This window comes from Panthera tigris, chromosome B2, assembly GCF_018350195.1.
Source record: "Panthera tigris isolate Pti1 chromosome B2, P.tigris_Pti1_mat1.1, whole genome shotgun sequence".
NCBI lineage: Eukaryota > Metazoa > Chordata > Mammalia > Carnivora > Felidae > Panthera > Panthera tigris.
The window spans coordinates 83,280,871-83,300,693 of NC_056664.1; the positions used below are offsets into that span (position 1 = coordinate 83,280,871).

The 19,823-nt window shown below is 32.8% G+C and overlaps 1 protein-coding gene across 3 annotated transcripts in view; it reads right to left on the reverse strand.

Moving 5' to 3' along the window:
- EPHA7 (EPH receptor A7) overlaps nt 1–19,823 on the reverse strand; it is a 169,518-nt gene that overhangs the window by 144,102 nt on the left and 5,593 nt on the right. For 2 of the 3 annotated variants that reach the window (XM_007084905.3, XM_007084908.3), the window contains exon 3: nt 16,290–16,959. In XM_007084905.3, coding sequence (XP_007084967.2) covers nt 16,290–16,959 — 670 coding nt within the window. Of the gene's footprint in view, nt 1–15,450; nt 15,514–16,289; nt 16,960–19,823 lie in introns of those variants that run through there. The other variant, XM_042986816.1, reaches the window with a different exon arrangement.

The window sequence follows — 19,823 nt, forward strand, 5'->3', positions numbered from 1 at the left end:
CAAATAAACAAGACTGATGAGGTGAACAAAAATCAATACACAGATTCCAAAAATTTTACAACTGTTTATTTTCAGTTCAAACATGATTGATGTCAATTAGATGCAGATCTGTCCTGGTGATTCTCATGAACCCACCATGTCAGACAATCACCTTCAATGGAACTCTTTGAAAATTCAGTGCTGTGCTTTAACTTATCTTTTCCCTAAATCTTTAAATTCCACACATTCTTTAAAATTATTGTTTTGTATTTTTAGCAAGCTGCTTTTCCAATTTTTTTCCAGTGGTAATGTTTTACTTACACATTACACAGTACAGAGGCTACTTAATATTGTTGATGTCATGGCCATTTACGATCACATGTACATGTTAACCCTCAGTTTTGCGAGAATTTTAAGTAGTATGAAAAATCCTTTAGAGTGAAAAATGCAGACTGTAATACAATTTAAAATGTAATCCTCAGTAAGCAAAATATATGAAAATCTTGATTTACAGATGAGGAAAGGTTATCAAGCTGTAACATACATTACTAACTGGAAAGAAAAGGTGCTTTTTAGGCAATGCTGTAAAAATGGCAAGTAAAATGTAGCCTTTCTAACTTTGTGTTTAATGAGACCATTCCACTTTTTATAATCATAAAGAAATATATTGTTTCATTATGTTTTGAATGTAAACTAGTAACTCAGAATTTTCTTGAAATTTACATCTTTTATTAGTGAAAATTTAATCTCCCCTTCCTGTGACGAGGCACTGTTATAAAGATTAACAGAAGCCAAATAAGAGCTTGTTTTACAGCACAGTCAGGCTCTGCATGTAAAATGCCATGCCATGTAAATGAAAATAATATGAAGTTAAATTGGTGTCTAAATGGTAGGTCCGTGGCTATTGTGAAAATCAACCAAAAACATGGAGTGGCTAAAGGATGTATATTTGCTTACTTCACACACACACACACACACACACACACACACACACACACACACATTCTGTCCATCATTCACTTTTTGAAGTGTCAGAAAACATTATTTCTCAAATGACACACAGGGCTTCATTTGCTATGCATAAGGTCAGTGAATATTAGCTTCATTTACACTTGGCTGAGAATCAGTTGGTGTCAACAGTAGAGGCTTAGTTCCTCGACTGAGCAGGGTTAGAATCTGACAGAAAGCTGCCACTGAAGAAGACAGATGATCTTCTTTGCTGACCCTGCTCCCCTAAAGTGTCATAGTTTGGGTCTCTTTCTATCTCCACAACAAAAGACCCTCTCTGAGCCTCCCAGTGGCCTTCAGCTTTATTGGTGCTAACAGGTCCAGACATTTTCATCGATTGGATTCTCTACCTTTTAAACACAAGAGCTTGCCCTTTTTGGCTAGCTAAACCTTGGCACAGATGTCTTTTTTTGTAATTGCATCTCTGCTGTCTATTGGAAAGGATGCAGTCAGACAGGCAAACATCATGTCAGTATAGAAAATGTTGAACTATTTATCTCAGTTTCCCAATGTCATTTCATTGAAAGTGATATGTCATTTGTCTGTAAAAATTAACCCTTAGATAATCTCAAAGTATTCTTCTAAACGGAAAATCAAAACCTCCTATCTATTTGATGGCTAACATACGTAAAATATGTCATGCAGAAGAAAGAACTTCTCGGTCATTTTATATAAGCAGTTACCAATAATCATGTTTTAAAACAAATGTACATGAAAATATTCTATATAATTTTCAGAACTCCATTTTGCTTTCTACTAGTGGCTGGCACTGAAATATGGTGCTTTCTATGTAAAAAAAACACACATAAAAATATTTAATAACAAAGATGTTGTAACAATGTAATAAATTACATGTTGCTTTACGATCCTGGCTGCGAGCTATTTTAATATGTTGGAGATTTGTTATTGATATTTGAAAAATCCGAAAGAAATTACCTAACCTCAAATTCAAATGTTCAAAAACGCATACACTAAAATGATGAAAAGTTCTTACAGATTTACATGTAACACATTTTATGAAAAATTACTATTTTGAGTATGTATGGATTCTAACTCAGAAGCTCTAAAATATTATAATATGTAACTGTCAACATTATTCCATGCAAAATATAATTTAACATACTGGCATATCTGGAATGGCAGAGTTAGTTAATAAATATATATGTATGTAAAATATAGTTATCTCAGCACTAAAAGAACTAAAAATAAAAATAAATTTCATAAAACTGAAGATATAAGGATATGCCATTTCTAACTCAGGTTAACCCTTTTGTTAAATTGCAGACAAAATATAATGTGATAATTTTCCTGTACTCTGAAATAAAACCATTAAGCCTCTATTAAAAGGTTCTGAAATTCTGTGTATTACTTTTTATTGTTAATGTTTTCATCCATGTTGAGAAAACTAGCAAATTATAGTTGAAAATAACTATTAATTAAAATCTCTGTAGCCAAACATTTTGTTCTAGATACAGTAGTAACAACTCTCATTAAAATATGTACAATTATTAGGGTTAAGGAATCCATTTAAAAATACAGTGAGACAATTCAAGGAAAAAATTCAAGAACAAGTTCACTTTTCTTTTAATATCATATAGACTGTGTATCAATGCCTTTAACTTTTAGGCTCTAAATTAAATAGTATTTCCTTCAATACAATGCCAATAATTTCAGGTATGTGTATACAAAGCAACTCTCAACCTTTACTTTTTTATTTATTTCTCTTTCTAGAAGACAGAGTGAACAAAATCAAAATTGTCTCTAGGAAGTGAGCCAGAAACATCAGGAACCTAATTTTTTGTTTTAAATCAAGTCAGTTACTACTTTTATTTAATAATTATGGCACTAAAGATCTAAAATTAATCTTAAGATTAAATGAGTTCTTACGTCTATGCATTTTTTTTAAATAAAAATACCAATAAGATCCCTCATGCGCAATCTGGGTCTGGGATGGTTTTATGTGTTCAACTGACCTAAGCAGTCCGCATATGCAGATTCTCAGGAGCATGTCCGTCAATCAATGTCAGCATTCTGTCAGATTCCACTCTGACTGCAAGTGACAGTCAGTTATCCATTGACATTAATGAATAATAAATAAGCATGCCCTTTAGGTTTATAATACTACAACATATATTATTGTCAGTATAGATTAGCCTATATGCAAAAGCAGATTTGTTTCAGAGGAGGTTTTGTTTGTTTGTTTTTCATCTCATACGTTAGGAAATGGTTAAAAAAAAAATACAAAAGCAAAAACAAAACCAAGTGGCTGCAATGAAAGATGTGCTTAATGCGAACTCTAGTATACATTAGTGTTCTGCTTTTCAACAAGTCAACCTTGTCTCAGCTTGTATCATATAAGCTTAAATGAGCTGTATTCACAGGCCCCTGAATATTTATGCTGTCTTTTACAGACCTAACACGTAGTTTGTTGTCTCCTCAATAGAGTACATAATGACAGAAAATCCTTAAAAAACTAAAGATCAGAAGAAGTTGTGGCAGTTTCCTAACCTTGTTCCTTTTTGTATTTTCCCTAAGTCTTCCTTCCTGGTGGAAAAAAAAAGACCCAAACCTATTTAAATTATAACTATACTCCCCTTTGTTGTTAAGTCCCATCTCTCTTTCTCAGATTTAAACATACCAAACAAAACTATTACAGCTTTTTCAAAAAACAAGCATTAAGAACTTTAACTAATTAGGTATTCATATATGCATCTTGACTAAGTTCCTTTATGATACTGACGGACAGTGGTAATTCTAGAATTGTATAGTCACAGTCCAGACATTACAATTGGAACTGTTAACTGTCAGCATGGATCCAAGTATGGCTTATTTTCTTAGCTCAATAAAAACAAGTTAGAATTCAAATTATGAAAGTCTTGCTACATATTATGAGTTGTGATTTTTATTTATAAATTTACCTTCCCATTATGAAACTTTCTTCTAAATTTAATATTAGAAGTTTAGTTTTATAAATGTGTATAAGTAATGAACATGATCAATGATCTGAAGAGGTAAAAATTGTTTTGTTGTTATACCTAATTATAAGGATGGAGAGTAGTTCAAAACAGAAAGATACGCCATCATTAGATCAAAATTTTGCAATAATAATGAGCAATAGCTATTAATAAGGTTTAATCTTTTTTAATTGATATGCACAGCACTGAATTATAATACATAAAATTACTGTCAGGTAAGGAAGGCGAAAGACAAAATGTTGCCAACTATATGCCTAGATTTCAATAAATAAAAACCCAGAGTGGGTAAGGAAGATGTACTTTCAATATTTGAATCCAGTTAGTAGACGGGAAGGTATGTTCTGATAAGTTTCAAATCAGGGAACAGCATGAAATTTTCTGAAAAGCAAATGAAAACCTATTGCCAAAGTCTATGACACTATAGAAAGAGATGCAGGAGGATAAAGGAGAAATCAGAGGGAGCAGGGATGGAAAGAACATCCACTTTCCCACATTGAAGGATAAAGGATGTTAGAAAGAAGGGTGATTACACATAGAGTGATGGGCTGGAAAATAATCCTGAAAATCAGCGAGAGAGCCATTTGAAATTTGAAGTGAGTAGCAATGTTGTTACATTGGAAAAAGTTAAAAAGTGGTAAAATCATCAAACCATTAGTTTCAACTTTGAAAAACATTACTCTCGTACATCATGTTTGTGCAGAATAAACATCAGAAACAGCAAGAAGCATGGCTGAAATAGCAAACTTTTAGAAGTTCCTATCAGGTTTCCTTTGCAAACTAAAATACTGTCTCAACGTATTAAACTTGGAACCACATGTTTTCCTAGCTCCAGCTCACAACCCGAATGTCTAAGCTTAGCATGTGTTTAAAGGTCAGTCTGAGAAATAGACTTTGCAGAAGCCTGACTGTCCCTCTGCCCTTGCAAGGACCGAGGGGCTAAGGTCTGAAGGTTTCTCAGAGGAGATCCAGTTAGAAACCACAAGGTTATATGTCAGAGTTTCTGCCCTCTCCCAAATTCTAGATTTCTGATAATGTAGGAGGTGTTCACCTTTCACCTATTCTCATTTTAAAGCACATTTATGTACAATTGTCAACAATACTCATAACATGCAATTGCTAAAATTCACCATCCTACGATCTGCTAAAATACTACAAGAATTGAAATTCTACTTAAAAAAAGAAAAAAATTTTTGACTTTGTCATATGGCATAGGAAAACTAAACAATCTACTTGAAAATAAAGGAGTAAAAGTTAGTTTATAATGTTTTTCTTTGTGAAGGAAAATTTAATGACATTACTAAGGTAGCTTTATTTGTTTTTTTTTTCCTTTTTAAATATGCAATCATCCAAGAATATCCTGTAAGAGTTTTCCACTTCCTTGTAAAAGTCAATTGAGATTTCCACAGAGAGAGAAATCTTAATTATTCAGCACTTACAAATTAAAATATTAGTGCAGAGCAATTTAGAAATCTAAAAATGGGTCAAGGAAAAAATAAACTTAATTTTTTGTTCCATTATGTTGACTATGTTTTTTTACCCCTGGGGCAGGTAGGAGTGGGCAGTGAATGTATGTATGGGGGTCAGGTAATTGTGCATGCATGCATGCATATATATGCATGTGGATATATATGTATAAACACATATGTGCATATGTATGTATTGTGTGTGTGTAATGTCAAAATGGAAAAAAAAAAAAAACGGAAAGAGTAAGTTCTGATTTAACTTTGGGATATGTCATGAATGAACTGTTACAACTATAAATTGGGTCTTTAGTTGTCCCATTTTTTTAAAAAAAGAGAGCAAGCTAAAAAAAAAAAAAACCTCTCATTTATTTTTTATAATCTTTAAGGTACACTCAAACTCCAAGAATATATGATTCTAATTGTCTTGGAAGGGATTATACCCTCAAGGAGTTTAAGAATGTCGACAGAACAATTGTGTTATAAGAAATGTATATATTTGACTCAGTAAGGTACCTGTCCTATCTCACACCTCTTTTCAAGTATAAAACCACTTCACAGGAAAAGGTCAACTGAAATAGAAACACTACGTAGTGTAAGCTATTTTGTCTGTTAAAAGTTGTAGATATGAATAAATTCTTTTAAAATCAATCAAGTTTATTTATTTAAGCCATCCACTCATTTAAATTAATGTCATTAATTAATGTCATTAGGTAAGTTAATGCCATTAGATGTCATTGTCTACATGGGAACTAGTTTAGCTAATAAAAACAAACTACTAAATACACATAGAACACATAAATCCACTGGAAAATACAGAGTAGTATAGTAAAGTCACTAATATTCAGTTTATTTTTCTCAGAATAAACTTTTATTATATCTGGTGATTTAGATATATCCTACCCCTCCACACCTAAGGCATCCCCACCCTTAATCCCTTTTTTGCAGAAAGAATATTCTTAAAAAGTAGAGTGGGTAACACTAACAACAGATTGTTAAACAATTTTGATAAATGATAAATGCAAGATATGTAGGTAATTATTATATCTGATTGATATTCTATTTTATTAATAAAAGTATCATGGAGCTCCCTTCTCCAAATCTCGGTTTTCTATAAAAGGCTGTAATTTAGTGTTAATGGCCTCAGTGAAGGTCAGAGGCTAATATCACCACAGGTGAGAAGCTAAACTAGGTATTAGTTGGGAAAAACATGAAACAAAATATAAAACACAGTATGTGTCCTTTCAAAGCCTCCTGATTTTCTATTAGAAGCAGGAGATAATATCATCATCAAAAGTAATTTTTTCATTTGAAATGTAAATGCTCAAAACCCACAGCACAAAAAAAAAATGTAACCATGAAAAAAAATTCTAACCTCCTATATTCCAGAATGCATTTTCTCTGGTTTTCTATGTTATTCATTGACCCCAGACTAAACAAAGTAAACTAAATAATAAACCTTCTGTAAGACCACAGAATTTGAGAGAAATAATACACATTTATTTCAACTGAGGTATGCATTATTCTGTGTTCTCATGAAATGTTGTTATATGGAAAAAATACCATGACGTATATATTCTATAGCACAGATTCTATAGCTTTTAACAAAGTTGACATCACAGATAGAAAGCAAAAAGTAATGTGCATAATTAATTAACTTGACCTAAACTAAAAGCTTTGCTTTTGCTACCAAATTTTTTAAAACCTCAAATTATATATGCATGTAACCTTCTATTTTCACATAACATTGCATGAATACCCTAATAAAGACATGCTTCCATAAACTAAATTTGTAGCATGTTTTGCAGAGGATGGGATAGCTTAAATTCTCTTGAATGTGAGGAAAATTAGAATAAAGAGGCTTTCTAAGATTTTCCTCTCTGATCCATGCATCAGATTTTTATACACATAGAGGAAAACATCAAATATACAGCTTGGTCAAATTTCTCCCATGAAAATAATATTGTTAGTTGCACAAAATAATATTGTGAATATGCACAATATCATCATAAATAAGACAGCTCGTAGATTATAATTATAGTGACAATAATCTTAGAGGAAATGGCTAGAAATTGGATACATAAATAAAATCAAATTCAAAATTTTCAGGTATCATTGATTTGTATTATGATACTGCCTGCCAGAAATTAATGCCAATTATTTAAGCTTCCACTGGAAATATAAAAGATTAACCATATACTTGCCAAAGTTAGGACAATTAGAAATGTTCTGAAGTCATATCAATCATAACAAGATAAATCCTGTACATTAATTTCAGATTTCCTTCCTTCCTTATTTTTTCCTCACTTCACATCTTCCTTCTGCCTGTCCTTTATTTATTGAATACTTATCATGTTCAATGCACAGTGGGCACATACAAAGATGACTGAAGACGAGTAAAAAGCGGTATAATTTTAAGTGAAGTCTACAAAGTCCTAGTAAGAAATTACAATATGACTCTAATTTAACTACGATAATGATATTTTTCCATATCTTTAAAGAATTATGAGCAAATATCTCTGTAAAGGAAGGAAGAAACTAGTAACAGTAGCTACTCTATAAAAAGGCCCTGTGGGAGAGGAGCAAAGAGATGGCATTCATTCCAGATCTATGCACGTTAACCTATTCAAAAAATGCCTTAAACAAGCAGTACAAGCTTCTGACAGTGAATAATTGAACAGTATAAAAAAATTGTAATGTAGTTATAACTCAAATAGAAATATATTTGGATATGACACTGAATTTATGTAATTTCTGATTTATAGAATACAGTATAATACTAGCTTAAGGATGGATGTCTCAGGTTTTTATTATTTGGTTTGGTTTTGTAATGTAAGATAATATTTAAATATATAATTTGGAAGAAAAATAATCTTATAACAAAAGTCACTTTCCCATATAAGATAAACATAAATATACTTCAAGACCTTCTAATTTTAGGGGTACCTGAGTGGCTCAGTCGGTTGAGCATCCAACTTCGGCTCAGGTCATGATCTCAGTTCATGGGTTTGAGCCCCGCGTCCGGCTCTGTGCTGACAGTCAGAGCCCGGAGCCTGCTTCCCATTCTGTGTCTCCCTCTCTCTCTGCCCCTCCCCCATTCATACTCTGTCTCTCTCTCCTTCAAAAATAAGTAAAAACATTAAAAAAAAAAGACCTTCTTATTTTATTTTTTTAAAAACTATTTATTTATTTTTTGGTAATCTCTACAGCAAATGTGGGGCTTGAACTCACAACTCCAAGATCATGAGTTGCACACTCTTCCACTGAGCCAGCCAGGCACCACAAGACCTTCTTACTTTAGAAAATGTTACCAGGCTCATAGAATTTTCTCTTTCTCAAGACATAGATATTAGTAACAAGGGTGAAATGGCTTTCATTTCATTAGAGGAGGGAAACAGAGAAACTGAAAGAAAGACACACAAAGTGACAAAGAGAGAATGGGAATATGACAATGAATAAATGTAAATAGTTATATATTATTTTCAGAGAAATAAATTCTATATCTGGAGCAGACTTCTGTCCAGGTTTTCTAATTATTAGCATATCATCTTGCTATATGCTATGAGAACAAAATACAACAAAGAGTCCTCCATACTCATATGATTTAAGGCTAATCATAGGGGCTAGCCATATACAACAAGAAATTAAATAGTGACATGAATATGAAATAAACAACAACAACAACAACTACATGCCTTGGCAGTGGGCAGTGTATGATTAAGTCTTTAAGAAAGGTGACAGACATTTATTGGAAGACTAAGGTGATACAAGAACTGAGCTAGTTGGGTACTATGGTCAGTAGTAGAAAACGCTAAGTAAGTTTTGGTTGTTAAGAAGCTCAGAAGCTGTAAAAGGAATTTCAAATAAGGATTAAAATCAGATTGCATATGATGATTCCCATAGGGAAAGGGCAAAGTACTTATAAGTATCCACAAGAAGAGATGATCAAACAGGGAATAAGTCATTTAATTTGCAATTGTAAGGAAAGGCAAAATTTCAAGGAGCTGAGACAGGAAGGTGGCACTGCAGGTAGAAGAAGGAAGTCAAGGTAAGTCCCAGGAGAGTGTCACTACCAGTAACTCCATCAGAATTTGGGAGACAGAGGTCATTGAAGAAGTCGGGAATGTGCAGGATTGAGATACAATAGGTAATTGTGAGAGGCCATGATAGTTTACGCTTTTTCCTGTTTATTTGGGGCCAAATGTTAAAATAATAGGGCATCATAAAAATATCTGTAGAATGACAGACCAGTTCCAGGCAGGGGAACAGGGGCTTTAAGTACAATAAATATGAGAGCAAATGTTAAAAAAGAATATTAGGGTCAAGTTGGAGGACTTAAATGCCAGGATAGGAAACAGGGAATTTTTATTGGTAATAAGAAGCCTGAAATTTTCTGATTAATAAAGTAATACTATCTATGTTGTGCTTGACAAACGTGCATCCTGTCTGCCACATAAAAAAAAAAAAAAAAAAGAACCGGGATACAAAAGATATTGGCAAAGCAGATGATATATTTAATGTACCGGGAAAGAGATATTAAATATTTTGAAATTATAAACAAAAGAAAATGTTCAGATTTGTAGCACCTTTCAATATCCTGGAAGAATGTTTATTTTTATAAAAAGACTTTGTGATAGCTTAACTGCCCATCTGTAAAGAGGTAGGGACTATATTGGTGAGAGGCAAGGATTCCAGAACCAGACCACCTTGGTCAACAGCAGGCTACCACTCCGAGGTTATGGATACTTAAACCACTTCTCACTGTGCTTTGGTTTCCTTACATAAAAATGTGTGTGTGTGTTTGCATGTATATATCACATGTATATGTAACCATACATATATGTATCTTGCATATATGTGCATCTTATATATATAATTTAGCGTAGGTATATAATGTAATACTTCAGTAGGAGTATTTTTTGTCCTTTAAACAGGGTGATAACAGTGCCTACCTACTGGATTAAATAAGTTAGTAAATCTTTCTCTGAAACTAAATGGATTAATACATGTGAAACACTTGAAACAAGCTCTTGCCATCTATTAACTAGAAAGCAAACAAAATCTATTACCTGTTTTTGTTGAATGCCTTGAATATACCCTTTAAATTATTTAAACTATGTCTTCTATTTACTACTGCTCTATCACCTGAGCCCTGTATTTTACACATATGCTAATTTAATTTAAAAACCCATATATTCGGGGCGCCTGGGTGGCTCAGTCGGTTAAGCGTCCGACTTCAGCTCAGGTCACAATCTCACGGTCCGTGAGTTCGAGCCCCGCGTCGGGCTCTGGGCTGATGGCTCAGAGCCTGGAGCCTGCTTCCAATTCTGTGTCTCCCTCTCTCTCTGCCCCTCCCCTGTTCATGCTCTGTCTCTCTCTGTCTCAAAAATAAATAAACGTTAAAAAAAAAAAAAAACCCATATATTCAAGACACAATTCAAAGTATTGTTGTATGAAATACCAGGTTACACATAACTTAAAACTGCTAAAAAAAAAAAAGTTAATGTGCCAAATAATTTAACAATGCAGAAAACAAAAGATCACCCAGGAACCCACCAATCTGACACATTGATTATGCTATTTATGCTTGTATCTATTTTTTACCCTATACATATCTTGCATATTCTAAATGTCAGTGTCTACAAAATTTTACTCTTTATTTTTCATTCAAAATTATTAATAGAGAGTAATTTAAAATTCCTACATCACATTGCTGATATTTTAAGAACTAAGTTCAATCAAGGTGATGCACTTAACTTTGGACATTTAGGTTATTTCTAATTTCAAATCACATACATGGCTGGAGGAAGAAGCAGTTATGTAAAAGATTCTTTTCTTTCACTGAAATATCTCCTTCAGTAAATTACCAGGCATGAGATTACTGGCTTAAAGGATATTTAACTACTTGTGGCCTGTGAGATCTATTCTCATTCACTCATTGCCATGAGATTTCTTTACTTAGCAAACACCTTGTTGCATTATTAATAACAAGATAATAGCAAGCATTCATTGATTATTTGCTGTGTCCCAGATACTATTCTTAGGGTTTTTACATGCATTATTTCATTCAATTCTAACAAGAACTCTATGCAGGAGGAACTATTTTTATTAGCCCCATTTTATACTTAAGGAAATTAAGGCTTACAGAGGTTGTCCTAGTTTACACACCTGGTATGTTGTAGAGCCAGAATTTAAAAACTCTGTGACTCTACATCTGAGCTATTAACCCTGTAGTGTATCTCACTTTTCTGTATATATTTGATGATAAACACGATATATTATAAAGCCTCATTTGTTATCATGAAAAGGGATGGCACAAATTACATGCTACTTTTCTGTGGAAAAAACACATGGATTTCAAAAATATAATCAACACACACAGATTTTAATATTACCAATGCTTTCAAATTGAATAAATGTTTTAATTTATTCAATGATATGTTATATGCCCATAAATTATACATTCATAAAATAATGACACACCTGTCAACGTATTAATATAAAATACCAAGAAGTAGCTATGAGGGAAATTCCTTATAATAAAAAATTAGAAATCTACAATTATTTGAATTCCCCTTTCCATTAGAATCATTAAAGGCAGTGCTTAAATTTTTGGGTTAATTTAGAAAATGAAAATTAAGCAATATAAAAATAATGCAAGTAGATTACATCTCTATGATCTGATATAGGTGCCTGTAAACTGCATTACATCCATTGATTTTTTACAATTAGGGTGACCGTGTAGTTGATCATAGTTTATCATTTCATCACACTTTTGAAAGCAAAAGAGAAGCGGTGTTAATAGAACAATCATCCCGGGCAAACTAGACATATGGTCACCTTACTTAGAATAGTTCTACCATTTCTTTAGTAACTAAAATCCACTGGCTGAATCCCAGGACAAATTTTTAGTATGCAGCATGGTATAGCGGAAAAAAAAAAGCCTTGAACTGATAAACAGGATACTGGATTGTTACCCAATTTTCTCACATAGTAATATCCCTGAATTTCAGTTCCTTCATATGTTAAAAGAGAGAAAAAATAATACTTTCCACCACTCAGTAATGTGATAAGACCTAAACAGTAAAATGAACATGATTGTTCATTGTAAACTGCCCATCACGCATACAAATCCAAGTTATAATACTACACTCCACACTTTGACAAATACTGTTCTACTTTTTAAATGAAATCAAATTATACAAAAGTTCCAAAAATTTCAAAATATGTTTCAGAATATAATTTATTAGTCTTCTGAATATATTTATATATGTAAAATATAATATAATCTTCTAGTTTGCATAGAGGTTGTGACAAGTCATGGTAAATTTCTTTTAAATGATTTTTTGACAATAAAAGCTTGCTGACCAACTGAAGAGATGTCTTCATAATAACATTATCACGAAGAATTAGAAGTTTTCCATATATTAGTATGATTGAGAAACAAGTGGTTCCCAAAATAGAGTTTTTTTTCAAAATCATGAAGAAGAAAAAAAAGCTCTACATCAACAGATCCAAACTGTGATCAGTTTTCACAGTTGTTCGTACTGCAAATTTTACTCTAACAAATATCACCATGGACTTCCACTCTACCAAGTGCCTTGATAAACTTGCCTTTAAGTGGCTAACTACCCTCATTTGGCTAGGGACCCACTAGCATCCTCTCCCAAACACTTCAGTTTTTCTCAATATGGAACTGGAATTTGTTTCCAAACTCTTAACAGGATCACTGAAAGGAAACAGGAGAAATACTATAAAGGCAGGCCTGGATTGAGTCCAGCGGCAAGTACTCTCACAGCAATGCACTGGAATTATGCCAAGAAGGGAAGTGTTTTTGCAAATGAACATAGTGGCATAGTTAAGTATAAGGTCTTTAATTCCTTTGTCAACATCACCAAGGTTAAAAATTAAGAAAGCTATGTGATAAACAATTTACTTGACTCACAACGGTGCGCACATACACTTTCAACTGAACCATAAGGAGGCATCTTAACTAATCACATTTTTTTTAATGAACTCTTCATTTTAATACCTAATTCCACCTATTCCAATGCACGATTAATGTAGATGACAGTGAAGTAATTTTACTTTATTTCAATTACCTTCGTGTGGTTTGCAGGTGACAATGATTTTGGTACTCAAATGTGGCTCCAATTCTTGAAACCAAAATAAATAAATATGAATAATTTTAATAGTACCACATTTAATGATATTATTTTGCCGATTTGGAAGAAATTGGAAGTGTTTTCGTCATGGTAAATGTCTTTATTGGAGTTAAAGACTTCTTTTCTTACTAAATCCTATATTCTTAAGTATAGAAATCAAACAGTTCCTGTTTGTTTTTCACAAATAAATGCATGCAGGAATCATTTGAGTTAAATTACACAAAATGATTCAAAAAATACAATAATTTTCTCCAAAAATCTTTAAGCCTTAAAAGAGCAGAACTATAATGTTGTTTCCTAGATTTTTCCTAGACAAATTTAATTGGGCATTTATATATGTATATTCCTGTTCTATTATGTTTCCCATTTTTAATTGCACAAAAGTTTATATTCCACTTTCACATCCATCATAATCTCTATAACTACTCAAAGTGGCTGCTTTTACAGCTAAACTACAATAATCTTAAATTTTCTTATTGAAGTTATTTTTAAGTAATTGTTGTTAACTTCCAGTCGATAAGAACACTGCCTTTCACTGAATTGATCAGTTTACTAGGAATATTTCTATAATTTCCCAGTGGTTAGCATTCCACCTACTAGTACTGACGAATCCTCATCAGTTTTTGATTTCCACATGCATGGAACCTGTAGAATGATCTCCTCAATAAGAAATTCTACCAGTGTAAGGGATAGGGAAAGAGGACAGATCATAAGACACTTTTGACTCCTTCAGGAGGGTATCAAAGGAAGTTGCTAAACTGGTCTATAGGACCTGAACCTATAGCATCTGTTTGTTTTGCCTTGAGTTCACCTCACAATATCAGCTAGATCATGGATGATAATTGAGTGCTGGGGACCTTGGTGTTTTACATGCTAGCGATTAAGTATTTAACTCTTCAATCAGGATAGAAAAATATATTTGCTCAGTTACTCCATCTAAATATTGTGTCCAAAGGAAATATAATGCGAGCTACATTGTAGCTCGCATGTGTGAAATTTTTTAATTTCTAGCAGTCACATTAAAAAAAGTAAAAAAGAAACAATTAAAATTAATTTTAATATTGCACTTTATTTAACCCAGTATATCTAAAGTATGATTCTTTCAATATGTAAGCAACATAAAAAATTACTAATGATATGTTACATTCTTTTTATTTTTTTTATACTAAGCCTGTGAAAGCCAGGGTGCACTTTACACTTATAGCACATTTCAATTTAGAATAGCCATTTTTTAGACCCTGAAAGTCATGTGTGGCTGTACTGGACAACACAGATCTAAATATTTTTTAAACTATATTTCTTTAAATATTCTATTAGCATGAGAATTTTATGGGGAAATAATATAATTTATATACCAAATTATTAAGAGCAAGACATCTGAGTTCAGCAATGAAACAGAATATTTGCGAGGATTCTCCTTGGATTGTGTTAGAAGCCAGGTCAATATTGTTGCTAAAAGCTTAGGCTCTGGAATCAGAATGCCTTGAATTTGATTCTAAGCTAAGACAGATAGAACCTCCTAAAGTATCTAACAAACAAGCAATTTACCCTTGATAGTGCCATTTTGTTTTTCTGTAAAACAGACATGATAATGAAATCTACCTCATTAAATGAACTAGTGTATACAAAGCACATGGAAGAGTGCCTGCACATAGCAAGTTACTACTGTTAGATCCAGTCCCCTCTAAATAAACTAGGATTTTCAATTATTAAAATTATGTTGTTGGCTTTGAAGTACAAAGAATATATAGAAAGTTATTTCTGGGTATGCACTATGTTTTCTAATTTATAAATTAAAAGATACATAAATAATATAACATAACTATAGAATATACTTAGGATATCCACAAACGGAAAAGTATCTGTCAATTTTGAAGGTCCATGTGACATAGTTTTAAGTAGAAAAATACTGGCCAATTATGATGACTGCAAAATACGAAAGAAGAGAAAATCCAGTTTTACAAAACAAAGGAAAAGGTTCACTAATTTGTATGCTGTTATCATTTCAAAACATAGAAAACGTCCAACTGAGGTATTACAATAACTACAGCTTTACTTTGGCCCACTTCCACAAAAATGTGGTCCACTATAACATGACTTATCAGGAAAGTACTCGCTTTAATATTTAGTCCAAAAAAGAAACACGGCTTTGGCAGAAGTAACCTCGGAGATTTATCAAGTGAAATTTGAGGATTTTTGTATCAAAATTTTAGTATTTATAAAAAAAATATTCTGAAAGTTTAGAAATGTATTTGTAGGTGCCCTGCCAGTAGAGGTCTTGTTAGCAGCCCCCTTAACGTCCTTTCTTCTGCTACTCACAAGTTCGGACAATACAGACAGATTTCAGAATAGGAGCAATACCCTATCACTGAATCCTGATTAATATCACACCTCATTCTGCTCAGTCTCCTCTCTTAAATCTCATAGAGCAACGTGCAACTGTTGGCTTCTAGGTCAAGCATAGGGCAAATTAAATCTTAGCAACAAATGCTATTATTGCCAATATTTATTGCATACCATTAGTGCAACTATCACTGTGGGGAATCACTGATAGTTCAGTAGTGACTTTGCTTAAGATCTGCTGAATCGGAAGGCTGGTGTGGCGCAAACTCACTTGTTTAAATAACTATTATCACTCACAAGCTCTGATATTGAAATAGAACAAAAGGCAAAGTGGAATTTTAATAACACATATTACTTACGTTCACAAGTGTCCCCTTTCTGCTGGTAGCCTGCTTTGCAGATACACTTTCCAATGGGCACTAACCATTCTCCTTCTGCACTGCAGTGCATCCTGGGGGAGTTTTCCGCCTCTTCCTCTGCACTGCTGACACATGTCCCTCGAACCTCGACTAAAGAGGAAAATTCTGAACCAGTCACTGTATCTGGAAAGATAGCTAAATTCTCAATAATGGACCAGCACTTCTTGTAGTATACTTTGACAGAAACCAAAGCTATGCAAGCCCCTACATCCTGAAAGGCAAGATAGAATCCCTTTTTGGACAAAGGTCCAATCTCTCTCACCTCAGTGTTAAGCTTCATCTTTCTTTCACCAAGGTCACCCTGGGTAAAACTTTCATCTGCAGCAATGGTGTCTATTTTTACATAGAGGTTTTCTCTTATATTCCTGCCAGTGTCGTAGTCTGTTTCATAATAGTACAAATTAAAGGTTTCCTTGCAAGTTCCCAGTACTCCAGGAAGACTGTTACAATCCCTCAGGGTAAATTTCAATTCTACAAAAATCCTTTGTGCATTGCCTTTCGAAATCCAGTTAGTCCGCAGCCAGTTGTTTTGGTTGGGCTCCATGACCTGGCACACCTGGTACGTTCGGATCGGGGTATAGTTCTCGTCCAAACCGCTGATTTCCTCCCACTGTAAAATGCATTTAAAAGGTGATCAGTCATTCAGCAAATAACAATAATAACAATAATAGCATTTTTATTTTGACAGTAAACCAGGAACCTTTAGCACAACACAAATGGTGGTCTTTGAAAGAGTTAGGTAGATTCTGGCCCTGGCAAACACTGTAACCTGAGAATACAGGACTCTCCGCTCAGCTTCATCCGGTGGCTGAACATCGTTCAGGGTGCTTGCGTTGTTTGCACATACAATAAATATTTCATTTTGTTTAATATCTGCTTGCTGGTGCATTAGTGTTTCTTTTTCACGTGTTTGCTTATGTCTATAGTCTCCATTGAGATTATAATTTTTATAGACTAAGCGCACAACACAATTACTTAAATTACCATTTAATGCATATGCATATGGATACATGGCAGAATTTTTGAGAACTCGGTTGACATTTTAAGTGTTGATGTTAAACTTAGAGTACCTAAAAACACAGGGAAAAAAATGCCAAGAGTGCTCTGAAATGTAAAAGCATTCCACAACATGTTGATATTCATAATGTGAAATCTTCTACAATCTTTTCAAAATGAGATATAAGGCAGTAACATTTACATAGCTATTTATTTATTGCAGCGTTATATATAATATTGTACATATGCCACCCAACTATAAATAAGTAGTTAAAAAAGCATGATTCATCTTTATAAATAAATTGCCTTCAATAGACAATCAAATGTACATGGCAAATCAGCATGCTGGATCATACTTCAGTAATAGGCTTTATGACAGGAAAAATAGCACATTTAAAAATGTCCATTCATCTGCTGATGTAATATATACTACAGAAAATATATATTTTCATGAAAAGGGAAAATAATGAGTTTAGAAGAGTTTGCAACAATTTAAAGATTAGTAAGCTACGTATGATACTATCTATTTGCTGGTTAGCAAATAAATTCATTGCACTTAAAACAGTCTTAATAGTCTAAAATGACCGTTTTACTATGTCCTTTCTTACCATTATTACAAAACTTACCACTTTATATTTAGGCTACCATAAGAGTGAAATCATCATCTACCTGTTATCATTTCCCCACTATAAAATGCTAAATATGAAAATATGTTAGTATTCAAATCCAAAGTCACACAGCAATACACTTTTTAACCCATCGTTTCAAGTAAAGCAGATAGGAAAACAAACTAATAAGCATGCGGCAATGAATTTTATTTGTAAAACTTGATCAGAGAATCAATTTATTAAAATACTCTAAAATATTAATATCCACTTTTGAAACTGTTTTTCAGAAAACTATGACTGACAACAAAATACTGTAATTCAGAAATTTATTATATGACATTATATATTTGCTACATTCTTATTATACATATCAAAGTTCCTCAAATGCAGCAAAGAACCCACTATCACGTGCAGGTTTTACTCAACACAACTTGAGTTTCTGACTATTAATGATTGCATGTTTCCCTTTGTTTCAGTTAGCTGCTTATAATCTGTCTAAATGGCACTTAGCCAAATATACCTAAATTCATCCATTTGGATGGGTAGATTTTAGTCTCTTGGTTAGATCGAAATTATTAAAAGAAGTCACGCTAATAATGATATCTACCAAGAAATCAAAAGCTCCAAAGATAAGTGTGCTCTTTTTAACAATTCCCCGGCTTGAAGAAACCAAGGCTAATTACTATAAAAGTATATATGTCTCAATGTTTCTTGTTTCTAACTTCAAGAACAATCATATTACTTTGTTGTATGTACGAAAAATCAATTTCACGACCTATGAAACCAAGTTAATTTTTATTTTTATTTAAAAATGTATTCCAGAGGGGAAATTTTCAGGACAACTATTGTATATATAGCAAATAGTGAGACTACACAAATGCATTTAACACAACTCCTGTTTTATTCTTTCACTTTTCTAAGAGACTACAATCATTTCTACAAATGACACCACTGGGAAAGAAGTCTTAATTCAGATACTGTGATTTTATGGTATACTCATGAAAGTATTTTCTAGAAACATACTTTAATAACACTTTATTTCCTGTTAGATATTTAATCATATGCAAGCCAATCCATTTCATATATAAAACACATCGTCAATCATCATTCCCTAATATTATCTATTGATTCCTACAGATATGTAGGGTTAACTGTTAAGATACTTTGGACTGATAAAATGCCCATTTGAGTCAAAGAGAACACAGTCATAATTTTTCATTTTGTATATTACATTGATGAAATACTATAATCACTACAATCCTACATCAGTTTACTTCTCCTTAGAGATAAAAACCATCTTCTATCTCTATTTGTTTTAATTGATGGATGGTAGAAAATGTGCTACATCTGTCATTGGTAAGAAAGGTGTTTCTTTTTTATTGTGAATGTCTTCCTATAATGTGTATTATTTTACTCATGGAAACTATTCCAGTTACAAGAAAAGTATGACATTCCTACCTTAAAGTCAGTGCACTTTTTATATTTAATCTGTAAAATATGTGTCACTTTTCATTCTTTAATCTGACCAATACAGATAACTGCAATATGATCTTAAACAATCTCTCAAATATTAATTGTTGAAAAATCTGAATAATTTAAGAATGGCATTGTTCACATTTTGCAATCTTAAACTGACTTCCAGTTCATGACATGTTGATTTTATGTTCTTCTTATACTCAAAAATCCCTTTTAGACTTTCATTCTTCTCTTTGCAAAATTTGTTACACTTTTTATATCCTCACTTATACTTCATGCTCTTTGACTCCAGATTTCTTACTGTACCAAAGACCAACTTAAGTAACAACGAGCTACATACTCTCATTTCTCAGAGCCTCTTCCTTCAATAAGGGATGAAGTATGTGTTCTCTCT